General features: G+C 39.2%; 2 protein-coding genes across 3 annotated transcripts in view; one reads left to right on the plus strand and one right to left on the minus strand.

The window, feature by feature from the left end:
- LOC122866376 (cadherin-6-like) overlaps positions 1–12,744 on the plus strand; it is a 57,007-nt gene extending 44,263 nt beyond the window's left edge. For both annotated transcript variants that reach the window (XM_044175970.1, XM_044175971.1), the window contains exons 8-12: positions 4,235–4,371; positions 5,772–5,893; positions 7,456–7,573; positions 7,823–8,074; positions 9,277–12,744. In XM_044175970.1, coding sequence (XP_044031905.1) covers positions 4,235–4,371; positions 5,772–5,893; positions 7,456–7,573; positions 7,823–8,074; positions 9,277–9,779 — 1,132 coding nt within the window. In that variant the 3' untranslated portion in view covers positions 9,780–12,744. The remainder of the gene's footprint in view (positions 1–4,234; positions 4,372–5,771; positions 5,894–7,455; positions 7,574–7,822; positions 8,075–9,276) is intronic.
- Positions 12,745–13,274: 530 nt separating this feature from the next.
- The window catches only part of drosha (drosha ribonuclease III), an 81,232-nt gene continuing 78,698 nt past the window's right edge, over positions 13,275–15,808 (minus strand). The window contains exon 32 of the mRNA XM_044175969.1: positions 13,275–13,913. Within this exon, the coding sequence (XP_044031904.1) occupies positions 13,783–13,913 (131 nt within the window). The 3' untranslated portion in view covers positions 13,275–13,782. The remainder of the gene's footprint in view (positions 13,914–15,808) is intronic.

Below are 15,808 nucleotides of genomic sequence, written 5' to 3' on the forward strand. Positions count from 1 at the left end.
ACTCTTCAGTAGAGCATTTTAATCTCACAGACTCCCATTTGGTAAGATTTTATATCAGGCAAAAGCTTCAGTTGTGTACCCGTCTACACTGTACCTACTGTGTGAAAATGTGGTTACAGTAAAATCCATTCCAAGAATTTGACAGTAGAGGTTCACAAACTAGACAAGAAGTTACTAAGTGAACCTTGAGTTGAGAATTTTTTTTATATTATATTATAACAGTGGTCATCCTTATACATTTTCAAATTGGAGGAATTTTTAGTCTAATAATTGTGAAATTAATGACATTTTTTTCTGTGGATGCACTTTAATCCATTAAAGTAGTCTTGGAACCTTAATGGGAGAACTATTCATCTACAGTACTTGTTGAACTTATGACTTTCTATATTCAAGCAATATAGGGGCTCCCATTATTTGAGTTATTTAAGCATCAACTTGAATGCTCCAAAGGTAGTAAGTGGATCTTTGTCCTTAGATTTTCTTTACCATAAACATAAACACAGCATTAAAATACATAATGAGGCCCTGTTAGAGAGACACATTGTTCTGTTAGATATACCAGATGCTACTAAACACTGAAATGCGACAAAAGTTCACTTATACAACTTAGTTCTTGGAGATACAAAATTATGCAAGTATTCTATTAAATGGAAGTAATGGCAGTGGGGTGTGAGGCAGCGCTTTCCACTCTGTCTCAAAGACTTTTTCATTTTTATGATGCACTAAGGGAGTTGGCTCTCAAGGTTGAAGTTCCACCACTTTATTGCAGGTGTCAAATATGATATCATTCTCTTTTATCGCCCATCATCAAGGAGGTAGCTACCCCGTGGCATTTAAAGCCGCGCAGTGGAGGAGGAGGGCCGGGAAGCCTGGGGGCTGCCTTGCATGAGGAAGTCACTGAGACGGTGATCTTTATTAGCTCGCACCGCTCGCCACAACACACGCACACGTGCACATTTGGGCACGCAAGCAAGGGAGTCTGCATACATGAACATACAGTACGTGCAGTATATAGACATATGCAGACACACATGAGCATAGGGATCTACAGTAGCTGACACGACAGGATCATAATGGTCTATTTCTTATTAGATGTTAGCTAGTCAGTCAGTGTCGTCCCATGCCAGTATGATGGAAACCCATTACTAATGTTCACGCCCCTAAAACATGAACAACATTCAAAGTTTTGAAACCTGAAATAAAAACTTTTTTTCCTCTTGTCACACATACAGGAAGTCGGAAAGCTTTCCCAGAGTTTTCCTGCTCTACGGGTCACTCTGTCTTAAAAAGCTCTTAAAAGAATTTTATTAGTCCTGGTTTTAATGAAGCGTTTTAGTGCTGCGATATTGTAAATGCTGTTTCCAGTCTTCAGCTTACCAAGGGCAGACTTTGGGAAAAACAATGAAAAGTTTTAATTACTTTGGCGTGAAAATTTAACAATTTAGAGAACAATCATTCAAAATGTCACCAGGTTTAACAACATTAACACACACCATGCTCATACAATAAAGGGCCCAGTAAGTGTGTTTTTTGTAATTTGAAAAAGACTTCTGAAACAGATTTGTGTTAAAACTTTCAAGTTCAACCTCAAAGTCCATTTAGTAGCTATTCTGGAGCTTTCAATCTTTGTTTCAACAATGTTGGCCAACATTAACGCGAAGTCCTTAATGTGCATAAACTGCTCTAAAAATGGAAATTTTAACCTCTTCCATTGTATGATTACTGGTATTATCTGTTGATGAAGGTCATGTGATATGTTCAGAAGCTCCAGAAAAACTACTAAATGGACCTTGAGGTCGGGTTTCTCACTTTTCAACACAATTTACATGAATATATTTCAGCTGTATGAATATATTTCAAGTGTTGCTAGAACTTGCTTAACATTGAAATATAGCTATTTAAATGTTGTTATGTAACATACGGAACCTAAACGTCTAAAAAAACTTAATCTTTTCATCCAAATATAGCCCAGGTCAAACTAGACATCTTGTGACCTGCAAATCCCCAAATCAATAGTTATACTGGATGCCCACTGACTCTTGTTCTTGAAGAATGTCTTCTGAAAATACTGTGGCAAGCCAGCCAGTCATGACGCTTCTGCAGTGAGAAAAGAGGATATATGTCCCAACCCGCTGATCACTAACATTGCTGTAACCCTCCATGTCCTTCTGCCCAGCCTCCCATCCAGCCAGCTGCCTGCTGAGTGCAGCATTTTGAATGCCCGGTCAGGACGAGGCACGCTGTTATCTCTCTGCCATTAATCAGGGGAAGGGTTAGGCCCAGCCAGCTGAATTATTGGGAATATTAGAAAAGCAATTAGTAAAGCCCACGGCCGACGAGGTTAGAGTTACTGTCGGGCTGGCGAGGTGGTAGGAGCGGAGGAGAGGCAGGCAGGCAGAGATGAGGAGGGAGTGTTTAGATAAAGACACTAAAATGGTTGATGCAGGAGAAGCAGCAGGGAGGGGCTGGGTGGGATCTGCGGAGAGAGGAGAGAGCGGTGCAGCGAAGCATTGAGAGCCCGGGTTCATAGTCTCCCCTCGGGGGTCTCCTCCCTCTTATGCCGGCCCTCCTGATGCCTGCTACTCCATTAATCACACTGATGTATCACAGTAGTCTAGGAAGCAGAGAAAAACAACACAACTGGGTAACCTGTTGGCCAGTGTGTGTGTGTGTGTGTGTGTGTGTGTGTGTGTGTGTGTGTTTGTGTGGGGCTGTAAACACTTACATAAATCCGTCATCACCATAGGACAGACTATTCAAGACTGTTAGCACCATGGAAGAAAGTAGACCATATATGTTCAGACCCATAGAGGGTCAGTACACCCAAATAATAAAAAATATACTGTTTTACTTACCTCTAGTTGTATCTAGTCATGCAGATACTTTTGGTTTTATGTGCCCAGGTTTCCCTGATGTTTCTGCTGCCACCCATTTGTATGAGAGGCCTGTTGTCCCTCTCTGATTTCTGTCTGCTTCATCTTCTGCAACTGTGGTACCTACATAAAACTCAATGTCACCCCGTGTGTGAAATGACAGCACAAGATCACAAGTAAAGTTTGACAACATGTGATAAGTTGCACTAAAAATGAATAGAAGGATAAACACGTTACTAATTTAAAGATTCACTTGTTATTAATTCTTGTTGCATTATAACACCAGATTACTGAAAATATTAAATATTTATATTTGAAAGGTTGTGACAGCTGGCAGCAATATTTTGCATGTGACAATTTACACAATAAGCATGTTGTTGAACATGTGTGAGGGTAAAACATTGAAAAGCAGTGCAATCCATTCTGCTCAGAGAGGCTAACTCAATGCATCACTGGCTTAGTTCAAGATATTGGTGCATTTGAATTCTGTGTGAAAGCAACAAGAAATACATTAACTGGTGGGAGGAAGTAAGCTGTTCATTTTGAGAATTTCACAGTCATTTGAAAATCATGATTTTCATTCGAGGGTTGTGCCAAAGCAATTGACCTGTCAATCAATCTGAGAGTGACAGCAGCGTCCGATCCCTTGGTTTGGATGTTGGATGTCAAGTTACAAGGACATTGTTTCTGTAAAAGGATACTGCTATTGAGTTTGCAAAAATAAATGTTATTGTTTTGAGCAGCACAGGTGAAATTCCATACACCATTGTATTTGTGTGGCGGCAGATGTCTCAGAGGCGAATATGTCCAAACTTGGAGACGGAAATCTGAATCTGCACGGTTAGATACCACAAAGGGTAATTGAGAAAATATGTTTATTCTGATTTGTGTAAAGTGAGCTTTTAACAAAAGTCTGAAAATGTTTAGAAGCGGTTTATTAACTCCTATAGTTTGGCTCATTTGTGCAGGTGAAAACCAATTTTGTTCTCTTCAACAAAGCTGGCCTTTCTTCTGAGGGCAAACTGCTGCCTGGATTGATACTAAAATTCATCTTTTTCTTAATGTGTTCTTGTGTGGTATGAATAACAAAGAAAGGAAATAATGGCAGAGTGCCGACAAGTCCATCATGCTCAGTCAGACTTGTTTTGAATACCTCCTGCCTGCTGAAACCCTTCTAACTACACATAATGTCAGTTTAACACGAGACTCACCATTAAATGTGACCAATTTCACTCTGGTTCATACCTGAGACTCTGTAAATGTGACTGTCCCCTGTATCCCTCACCCACGGAACACAACAAACTTCCACACAGCCTGAGCGCACAAGTTTAGAAGCCAATCCCTGTGTGTGTTTTGTGCAGGTACACTATTGATCGGCGCACGGATATGGACAGAGTGTTCAACATCCATGCGGGCAACGGGTCAGTGTTCATCCTCAGGGAGCTGGACAGAGAAGAGAACGCTTGGCACAACATCTCCGTCATCGCCACAGAGTTCAGTAAGTGCAGCAGGACGGGAAGCAGACATTTCTGTTCACCCACTTCCTCTTATTCTGTCAGCCAAATTGGATTTTTGGAGTTGATACTAACCCCTGAATGTTGTGTGTTGAAGTGAAAAAAGGGGGTTTTGTAGAGTACTAGAACAGTCACTGCCAGTTCATCCAGTACTAGCTGGTAGCTGGTGTTTGTTTCCCACCCCGAGTAGCACTCAAAAACTGTAAATTCTCAAAACATGACCTTTTTTTAAACTTAACTGCAGAGAAGACCAGGCTTTTATTTGAAACCAGCTGATAGTAGACAGCCTTTTAATCCTAACTTTTCATGTTATTATAAGTACATTTCATCAAACTATTGAGAAGCCTCCCTGTTGTACTTGTCTTGATAAAAAAAAAAGTCCATTTCCATCAGTACAACAACAAAATCCCGTTGTACTCACCAATCTGCTGCTCTGAGTTTTTCTTTTTAATAGAAATACTGATCTCATTCACTAATTAATTTCACTTGCTTTGCTTACTTGCATTTCTTTTTTTTTCTTTTTTTTTAAATTCTGTGTTAATTAAATAATACTTCCTGCAGATTCACAGCAAGCCTACATGGAAAGGGGCGGGATTATACCCCTTTGAGGTGCTGGAAGTACTGAGGTTCATTGGCAGTAAATTTGTACTTTGTTAATGTTGTTTTGTTCAGTGTTACGTTAATGTCACTGAAACTCAAGTTCGAGTTTCATCAACAGTACCTTAACACTGATCGAAAGAACACTACTACTAAATGACTTTTTTTTTTTAATAGACATACTGTTCTAATTGACTCTTTATTTTCAAAGGTTTTATTTTTCACATGCTCATTGAATGTGAGCTGTGAAAGCAGGGTGGCATACTCCTGAGGTTGTCAAAAAAGCTTGTGTGCAGTAAATAATATTAATTAAAATAAAAATAAGAATTAGAAAAAGAAATATGAAGGATAAAAAAAAATTCAAAGATAAAAAAAATGTAAATTCATGAAATATAAGTATTAAAAGGTACATGTCCCAGTTGTAAGGTAAACTTTAAAATGAAATGCTGTACACGCTTGAGTGCAAATATGCAAAAGAAATATGCAAATAAGAAGATTTGAGTTTTCATACTTGCTGGAAAATACATTGTGGAATACAAGTAGAGACTAATAAAGAAATGTATACACCTTAATTGTATTACTTTGTGAGTTATTTAGATATAGTAATTTCTTTTACGTCACATATAGTTTGTGTCACTGTAAAGAATAATATAAATATCTTAATTATACTGTCATATAAAGGACAATACTACACACACACACACACACAACACATGTACTACGGTTTTCTTAGGTAAAGAAATAATCATTAGTGTGAATTCACTGTTTTCACCTTTGTGTTTCCTAGACAACCCGCGACAGATCAGCCGTGTGCCTGTTTACGTCAGAGTGCTGGACGTCAACGACAACGCTCCAACATTTGCTACCAATTATGAGACATTTGTGTGCGAGAACGCCAAGGCTAATCAGGTTGGTATGATCATACACAAAGTAGTAGTCATGGTTTCACCTTGACTTCCCGATTAGGACTATGTGTCCGCTTCCAGCTCAGCAGACCTCAGAGACAATCTGTAAATCTGTCATGTTTTTTAAGCTATAAGAAGTACTAGATGGGTGGGGATAACGAATACATCTGGGGACCTTTCTTTGCTCTAAGCTCACATCTTCAAAGAAACACATTTGCAGTCTTGGAAAAGAGGTTAAAAAAGAAACTGTTGCATTATACAGTAGACTTTTTGTACGTTATATGTAATACTCAAACACAACATCACAATTTTACAGTTGGCTTTGTCTTTTCAGTTGTACTGCTGCCATTTCTCCTAAGTTGAAAACCCAAAATGCTGTGACACATTAGACATAAACTTTGACACCGAGTCTTCAGTTTCTGTATCACTCGTAAATTCCACCACATATTTTGTGTTGACACTCGGGTCTGAACCAAATGTTGCTGTCTAGTTTATCTGGGCTCACAGAAGTGTGATGACCAAAGCCCTGACATGTTAGATCAGCACGTTGTAATATTCAAACCAAGAAAAAAGTCAATATATAATTTATTTTTTTTTATTGGACCTCAGCGCAGTGGTGTTAGAAGTACTCAGATCATTTACTAGTAAGTAAAGTAAAAGTAGCAATACAACAAACAAAAAAATACTATACAATAAAGTAAACATACTCATTATGCAGAATGACCAAATTGAAAATAATACAGGCCTACAGTATATTATCATATCATCAGATTTTATTTTGTATTAATAATTGGAGTCTACAAAGTAACTAGTAACTAAAACTGTCAAATAAATGTAATGGAGTAAAAAGTACATGTACCTCAAACTTGTACTTAAAGTGTGGTTCTTGAGTAAATGTTATCCATCACTGCTCCGCTAATTTTGTGTCTACCTAGGCAACAAGAGTAATACTAAAAACTATTAGGTGTAATAGATGTACATATGTTTAGTGCTGGAAGTCTTTGCATTCTGAATGTTTACTGTCAGGGAAACGCAGATTTATTACTTGTTAGCTTGCCATTAACTATTTGTCTTTGTGAATTCCCGAAAGACCAATCTACCCCTTTAACCTGAATTAATAGCAGATGTTGACATGCAAATACCAGCCACTAACAAGCTTGAGCTTGCACTGTTGATATTTTTGTTAGATGGTTTACAGCTAGTGTTGGCCAATATGACAACGTATACCATGAGACACAGAAATGTGTTAATTAACCAACAGAAATTTGGGATCATGTTAATATTGAAGATGATATATAAAATTACATATATCGCTCACTCCTATTTACAGCTCAGCCAAATTGGAATGTTTAGCTAATCAAATACTAGCACACTCACATCTACACATGACTTCAGTCAGGTTTGTCAGATGGGTTCCCAGTTAAACATTGCTTAAAAATGTCCATTGAAAACCTCTGAGATGGTTCTGAGTATATGGCTGAATATTAGCTAATGTTGAGTTGTGTTCCTTCAATATGGCTGCTAGAAATTTGTGTGTTACTCACCTGTTTCTGTTTCTGATTTCAGAGGATACAAACCGTCAGCGCCACAGATCCTGACGAGCCACTCGGAGGACACAGATTCTTCTTCAGTCTTGCACAGGAGGCTGCTGGGAAGGCTAACTTCTCTGTCCGTGATAACAAAGGTAATACACTCTCATCTGATGCTTGTGATCATCAGATTAACTTCAATCCTCTGTATAAAGTTCCCATAAGGCACTTATACCTGTTGTTAACCACATTTAGTGTTGTACTGTACATGATGTGATTTATAGTTTCACATCTCACAGCAGTAGAAGCACATTGACAGAGCAAATGAAATTTCTAGTAGAGTTCATTGAAAGCTTCCTTCAGGTTATTGATTGCTGCATAGTAACTGGTTATATTGTTTTCAGACAACACGGCCTGGATCCTAACACGGAGGAACAGCTACAACAGTCTACAGAAGAGCATCTACCACGTGCCTGTGGTTATTTCTGATGGCGAGTTCCCCATGCAAAGCAGCACCAACACCCTGACCATCAGAGTGTGCACGTGTGACCGTGAGGGCAACATGAAGCTGTGCAATGCTGAAGCACTCACAGCAAGGGCAGGACTCAGCACGGGAGCCCTGGTGGCCATTTTGCTTTGTGTCATCATTCTTCTCAGTGAGTACAGGCTGCAGAAGCAGCACACAAAATGCACCTGCAGCTCAATCTTGCAAATATTTGTTTTTCAATTTGATCTTTATTTAACTAGGGTGGCTTGACTGAAAACACATCGCCTCTCGCAGGTGTTGAAGAGGCAGTTTTGTATTTCACTCCTTAATTTGATTCATCGCTTCCTGTGGGCAGATAATTCTGCCAGTGACCGCAGCTGACATGTTAATTTGATTTGAACAGCAAAGCAGCAAAGATCTACAGCATCACAGCTGGGCGAATGGAACATTGTGCTTTATTGCAACCCAACTTTGTGCTTTAGGATAAACAAGACAGGTGCATTTTGTTACATAAAACTCCTGCCTGGCGCAGCTATAAGCAGTGATGTAGCTATTGGTGGTGCAGCTGCATTAGCGCAGGAAACACTATTACTACGTGTCCTTTTCAGTCCTGACATAGTACAGATGTTTCAGTGGAGGTATTCTTGCATCACACATGGTTTATTTCCTGCAATACAAAACAACTTTTCAACCTCAATCATATCAGAATATTGAGAATCTGTCCTCTTCAGGATAAAACAGCAATCAGCAATCACAAAATAAAATTATTTAAAAAAAGCAGCAGAGAACGGCACAAACGTGCATATTCACTTCGTCTTGTAAAATACATAAAACAATGCACACATAATTCCGCTGCAAACCCCATTTACTGGCAGTTCCACCTTTTTAGAATTTTTAGAATCTCCCAGCAATTCTCCCGTTGTGCTCATTAAAAACAGCCAAAATTGGCAAGTTGAGCTCGAGCTGAACGCAAACAAACATCCTTGTGTATTCATGCACTTCAGCCTATAGATGTTGTCACATCCTCTCCATTTCACTCGGGACCATCACTCAAATGTCATAATGCTACAGAAGATACATAAGTAGTGTTTCTAGCACACAATGTACTTTGCTGTGTTCTTAAACTGCATTCCTTTGTGATCTTAAGCAGCAGTAGCCCTGAGGATGGGGAAATACATAATGCATCCTTGTGGTAGCTGAGCCTGTTCTACAAAGTCAGACAAAGTCCCTGAACATCAGTGAACACTCATGCAACATCAACAATTCCCCCTGGACAATCACTGGCCTTCAGAACAAGGAGAGGGAGCAAAGAAACAACAGCAAAAGTCACCTAACTGTTACTTGTTGTCTTTGTTTTTGTTCTCCCTGTAGTGATCGTGGTGCTGTTTGCTGCCCTGAGGAGACAGAGGAAGAAGGAGCCTCTGATCATCTCCAAAGAGGATGTCAGAGACAATGTTGTCAGCTACAACGACGAAGGCGGCGGAGAGGAGGACACTCAGGCCTTTGATATTGGCACGCTGCGCAACCCAGAGGCCATCGAGGAGAGCAAGCAGCGTAGGGACATCGTCCCCGAGACCTTTTACCCTCCAGTTCGACGGTCTGTGTTGCCCCCAACCAGGGACAATAACGGGGACGTGAGAGACTTCATCAGCCAGAGGCTTCAGGACAACGACAGCGACCCAACGGCGCCGCCTTATGACTCCCTGGCCACCTACGCCTACGAGGGAAACGGCTCTGTAGCGGAGTCCCTCAGCTCGCTTGAGTCGGTGACCACCGAGGGCGACCAGGACTACAACTACCTGAGCGAGTGGGGACCCCGGTTTAAGAAACTGGCGGACATGTATGGGGGCGACGACAGCGACAGGGATTCCTAACGAGAGCCTGGCACACAGATGAGGAAAGAAATGTGAAACGAAAACACGTTTAAAACTTTCGGGCAATTCTGGTGCATGTGTGGCGAGAAAAATGGCGAAAGGACTGAGAAACAAGCACTGTTTGTCTGAGTGCTCTTTCACCGCCATCGATCACCATTCAGTTGTCCCTCCGGTGACCAGACGTAGGCTTTGTGTGTCCAGTCAGTGTTAGTTGCGTTTTTGCGAGGGTGCAGTAAAAAGAGACTTTGTGTGTATATACATGAGGCCCAAATATATCTATTCCGATATTTTCTTTTTTGTTTGTTTTTCCAAAGCTGCGTGTGATGGACACGTTCAACAAGCAGTTTTGTAAACCAACAGATATGCCTATGTATTTTTCAGTGTTTCTGGGACAAAAACATGCTGCATATTGTGAGTTCTATCTTAGCTTGTGTACGTACGGTAATATGATACAATACGCTGTACAGTTGTTTTGTTTTTCTAGGGATTTTTATTGTCTAAATGAGCCCCCCTTTCAGCCATGGCTGCCTCACATTAGCCACTTAACCACAGTTGTGCTTGAGCCAGAAAATTTTGGCATCGTCATCTTTGATGAGAAATCTCGATACAGATTGGATGGGAGAGAAATACATCAAAATTTGCGTTAGTTGTGGCACGTTGCTGTCGACAAGTGGCTAATGCTCTTTAAAGCTTACATGAAGCTGTGGTAAAGCAATGTGGATTTTAACACCCGCAAAGACACCAGTTTGTCATTTTTGCAGTATCGGATCTCCACACAGCTTTGAGCATTCGCTGTGAGGTGAGGCCAAATACCAAATATTTCTTTATTGCGCTGAATGTCTTCAGAACCATTTTTCTCTGTGCAGCCAACTCAACTGAAAAATTAAGTACACAGAATAGTGATATTTTCTACGATACATTGATTAAAAAAAAAAAAAAAAAAAATCAAAAATCACCAATCTAATGTACACCAGGCTCAGTTAGAGGAAAATACTGGTCTTTTTGGACTTTTCCGCTCATCTTGACCACAAAAATATGTAAATGGTTCACTCTGTACAGCATGGTTTAAGTCGAAGTCACATTAACTCCCAGTGCTGAAAGGATTTCACTGAACTTGAAACCATGGTATCAAATTTGATTAAATGAAATATCTCATGGACTGTTACCATTAAAATTCATCATGCAATTTTATTTTCATCCCCTAAATTGTTCATTTTATCTGTTTAGGTGATGAAGAAAAACAGGAAAAGTAGCATTTGAATCAATGTACCTAACAGGAACGATGATATTCTGATTGGAATATTGGAAAAATGATTGTGTTATTGTGTTACGTAAAATTAAGTGTTTAAACTTGGACTCTGATGCTTTGTCACGTGAAGTATAAAAGCTTTACAGATGGACAAAGTCTATGATATGAATCAAAAGAGTTGCCTTAAATTATAAAAACAGAACAAAGTAAAAAAAAAAAATTGGTCTAAATGACCATCTAAAATGTACCACATGACCTACCGCATTATATATATATATATATAATATATATATATATATATCATGATTTTGTGTCCTGAGAGGGGCCCTGCACAGTCGAATGTATAATAATGTAACATAGCAGTTCAACAATGGAAATGTGCCAAAAAGCAAAGGACACCAGTATTTTCCTTTAAAAACCGTCCTCTTTCTATACTCTGTTCCCTGCCCTTTATTACATGTGCTGTATGTAGTGTTGAACATGAAGCCAGTCCAAGTGTTTAGGCTTTACCCAACTGATTTCCTTACTGATGGCTTATCAAGGGGCACCTGACCTTTGAGTGGTGTGGAATAAGATTCTTAAACCCAGAGGTGTGTCCTCAGCTCAGAGAGGTCAAAACGTTATCCCGCAGCAAGAAGACATGACTGTCTTGTTTTTAATGTGATTTAGAAAACAAAAGAAAAAAAAATTATCTAATTTTCAAATTGTTTTAAGATCTCCCACCTATGAATATCCAGTTTTGAAATAAAGAGGTCTGGTGGAACTTTGAGGGCAGAATGATATCAAGAAGAAAAAACAGACCTGCTAAAACAAGCTCTGCTCTCACTTTAGCAAAAGGCCAACCTGTGAAGAGGCTGACATTTTAAACAGTAATAACAAAACACAATGACATAATTGCCACAGTGGTACACTTTTTCTCTCTGTACTCTGAAACAGGCTTGACATCAACGATGGTGCAGCACATTAAACAATCCAATTGATAACACAGTGGTTGGAAAATTCTTTATGCTCGGCTATTGTATACATGTGCTCTCTTTTTTGCCCCCATGTTTTGTTTATTAGCTTGTTGCTGGAGCTCCCATTGTGTAAGTGGCCATTTCAGACTGTGGCAATGTTGCTATGATAAGCATTTAATGGGTTTAGAAAGCCTTCACTCTAAGAAAACTGCTTTTCTGCCCTAAGGTACAATGTGAGGTCTCAAATGGAAATCAACATGACAGAAGCACTCACCAAAAGCATTTTTTCCTTCAGTCTTCACTATTTTCTGTCTTCATACAGGGTGTCAGCGTATCGCCATTACGAAGACGTGCTTGTGTTTTCCTATGGAGACTATAATTGCCTCCAAGCATTGGCGCCATGCTCAGCTAAGATAACAGAAAATGTTGCACATCGTAATGTGCCGCACCGCCTTGGAGTATTTTTTTTTTTTAAGTTGAGGCAACTACATGGTGACGCTGATGTTCTCTTTCTCCAGATACAATAGATCTGTGGTTGTTGATGTGTAGACACGGTCGGCCTCGGGGCTCACCTCTACTACGGTATATTATGTTGGTGACAATGTGATTGAGCAGTCGAGTTTTGTCGATGTAGAAACAATTTGAGAGGTTGTGGTAGTGTAAGGGGCCCTACATCATTGGCCATTCATCAATCTGCTTTGTAAAACGTGATATTTTGTACTGAATATTTATATGACACGAATAAATATCTTTAAAATCAGCTTTTTTCTTTCGTGGGGTATTCTTCAAAAAAACATTACACATTAAATGGAGGGTTAATGATTTGACAGGTTTATTTACACGTGTAATAGCTCTAGAGGACTACTATCCCTTTTTTCCTCTGGTTATGGAGGATAATTTAACTTTTATCTGAAATGTGATAGCAGCCACAGGCTGGCAGGCATGCCATTTACCATCCTCACAGGTATGTATATATTATCTTCAATAAATCTCAGTATAAAAGACTCTACATGTCAGATAGTAATTCATATGATGGCCGTTGTTAAATAGCTGGATCCAGAGGCTACTGAGCTGAGGAAATTGTTAATTAGACAATCTATAATTAAGATCTGTTAGACAGCCAATTGGATTTGGAGAGAGGTTTAAAAAAAAGGGGGGGGGGATATCACATTTTGATTATTAGAGGATGAGTGGCAGATGTGAGACAGATGGTGACATTGTAGTGATTGAATATAACTGACTGTGGTTTAGTCCTCTGAGTGGGTGAGGATTACAATAAAAGCAAAATAATCAGATTTTTTGACTGAAACTTTATTTACAATACTTGCTTTGATGATATATTTAGCATTTCATTCACCATTTAAAAACTTTTTTTTGGCATGTGTCAGTAACATTCTGAGCTCCTGATTTAAAAGTTAGTCATCAACTCAATATTTAACGATTAGACAACAAACATAAGACAACATAAGGCCACCTTTGACAGTGCTACAGTACTAAACAGCATAAAACTTGACGGCATCTTGCTTCATTTCGGTCCCACTTTTACTTCGTGGACAAACTAAATAACTTCACCCTAAATCTCTGCATCCTAAGTCATTGCAACCCAACCAATCCTCACCTGCGTCCCATCGATGTTCATGTAGAACACAAAAGCAAAAGTCAATCATCAACTATCACAGCTCCGCACTCAACTAGTGGCATCTCTATTTTGCCAACTCTTGCCTGGACAGCTGCAATATTTGCAGACAGAGCTCCTTAATGTGGACGTGGGTCTTGATTGGCCCCAAAAAAGGTGCTGTCACTTCCTGCATTCCTCCACCTCGTCGGTCTCCTTCTCCTGCCGCTCCCGCTCTCGTCTCATCTCCTTCAGCTCCTGTCTGTATTTCCGCTCGATGAAGCGCTTCTGATGAGCCATCTGTGGGAAGTTATCTGGTACAGGGAGAGGCAGAGCGGGAAACAGAGAGAAGTCGACCAAGGAGAACAGATAAAGAGAGAGACACAGAGGCAGGGGTGTGAACAGACAAGGTCAGTTTCCAACTGGGCGAGGACAGCAATTTAGGGCTCAAATTGCACCGACTATAGTTTTCATAGCAAGTGTCATGTTGTCACTTTGGTCAAATGAGTGAAAATGTTGCAGGCAGTATTGCGATTAAATTGCCCCCATGTTGTTATTTAATTAATAATGATGAAGTAACAAGAAATTAGACAGGCCTTGTTTGGTTTCAGCACAGTGACTATGAGATCTGATAGCATAATTACAAGTTAACATTTCTAAATGAGATCTGTAATAAGATGGTGTAGTGTTAGAGCAGAGAAAATAAAACAAAAACAGATACAAGCTGATAGGATGTTAACATATAGACAGCAGACAAAATAACAAAAGAACTTGCTCCTCTTGCAATTGGAGCACATGTGATCTTTAAAAGTGTTTTAACTGTCTCATGGTGATTTTAAAACTCGTACAAAGCTGCTGATTGCAGAGACCTCTTTCAAAGCTGACAAATGCTACTACCTGTTGTCAACCAGTAAACTGTAGAAAAACACCAATGTAGCATTGGCTACATCAGCCGTTAGCTCCTAAAGAGAAGTTCTGAAGCCTTCTGGGTTTTCTGCTCACTGCCAACTTGGCTGGAGCCACACAATCAAAATTTGGGCAAATACAGATGTAGCCTTGGTGGATTCAATTAGGGTTGAGGAAGTCCCAACTGTAATGGCTGAATCTGATAGATTAGGACTGCTGTCAATCAAGGAAACACACTCGAAAATGCATCTGAACTTCTTTTAAAATCTCAACCTCAAGACACAAATTAGTTATTGAGGAAATAATGTGGCAAAAAATAACTTAATATTTAGTGTTAATATTTTTGACTGAATCCCTATAACAATTTCTTGTAAGCCAGCACCTGGTTGCCATTAGTGGTGCTGCATGTCAAGCCACCTCCAAACTGCGTTGCTGTCCTGTGTAAACCATGCATCTCCAGAATGTCAACTTTTCATGAACAAAGAAAAACAGCCCTGCCTTCAGCTTTAAGACAATTTCAGATAATTCAACAGCTTTTTAGAATGTTTATTTAGGTTAAACATGGGGCTGAAACTAACAGTTATTTTCATTATTCATTGACTGCTGATTACTGTCTCCATTATTTGATTAATTAATAGTCTTAAATATTTCAGAAAATAGTGAGAAATGCCCATTAAGATTCAAACAGCTTGTTTTGTCTGACCGGGAGTCCAAAACCGAGAGGTATTCAACTCACAATCATGGACAACCAAGAAAAACAGCAAAATTCACATTTGATAAACTTGAACCAGAGCTTTTTTTTGCATTTTTGCAGAAAATAATTATTTGAATTCTGTAAATCAATTAATCAACTAACAATTATTTTAATTATCAATTAATGTTGATTATGTTTTCAACTGATTCTTTAATCGTCTTTTTTTCTTTTTAATATAATAAATAGTGAAACATGCCCATCACAAGTTCTGAGAGTCCAAGGTGACATCTTCTAATGTCTTCGTTTGCTCAACCAACGGTCCAAACCCCAAAGATATTCAATTTACAATGATATTTAACAGAGAAAAGCAGCATTCTCTCCTTTGAGAAGCTGGAAGCAGAGAATGTTTGGCACTATTTTTGTTTGAAAAAATACTAGAATGATTAATCCATTATCAAAATAGTTGTACTGTAGATTATCTTTCTGTCAATCGGCAAATTGTTACAGCTCTAATTAAAACGTAGGAGAGGAAAGGAACATTTAATGCTTCATCTTAAGTGAAAAATTCAAAATCTAATCTATCTAACCTATTTGGAGATGCCAAAGCGA

Source organism: Siniperca chuatsi, linkage group LG19 (genome assembly GCF_020085105.1).
Source record: "Siniperca chuatsi isolate FFG_IHB_CAS linkage group LG19, ASM2008510v1, whole genome shotgun sequence".
Lineage (NCBI taxonomy): Eukaryota > Metazoa > Chordata > Actinopteri > Centrarchiformes > Sinipercidae > Siniperca > Siniperca chuatsi.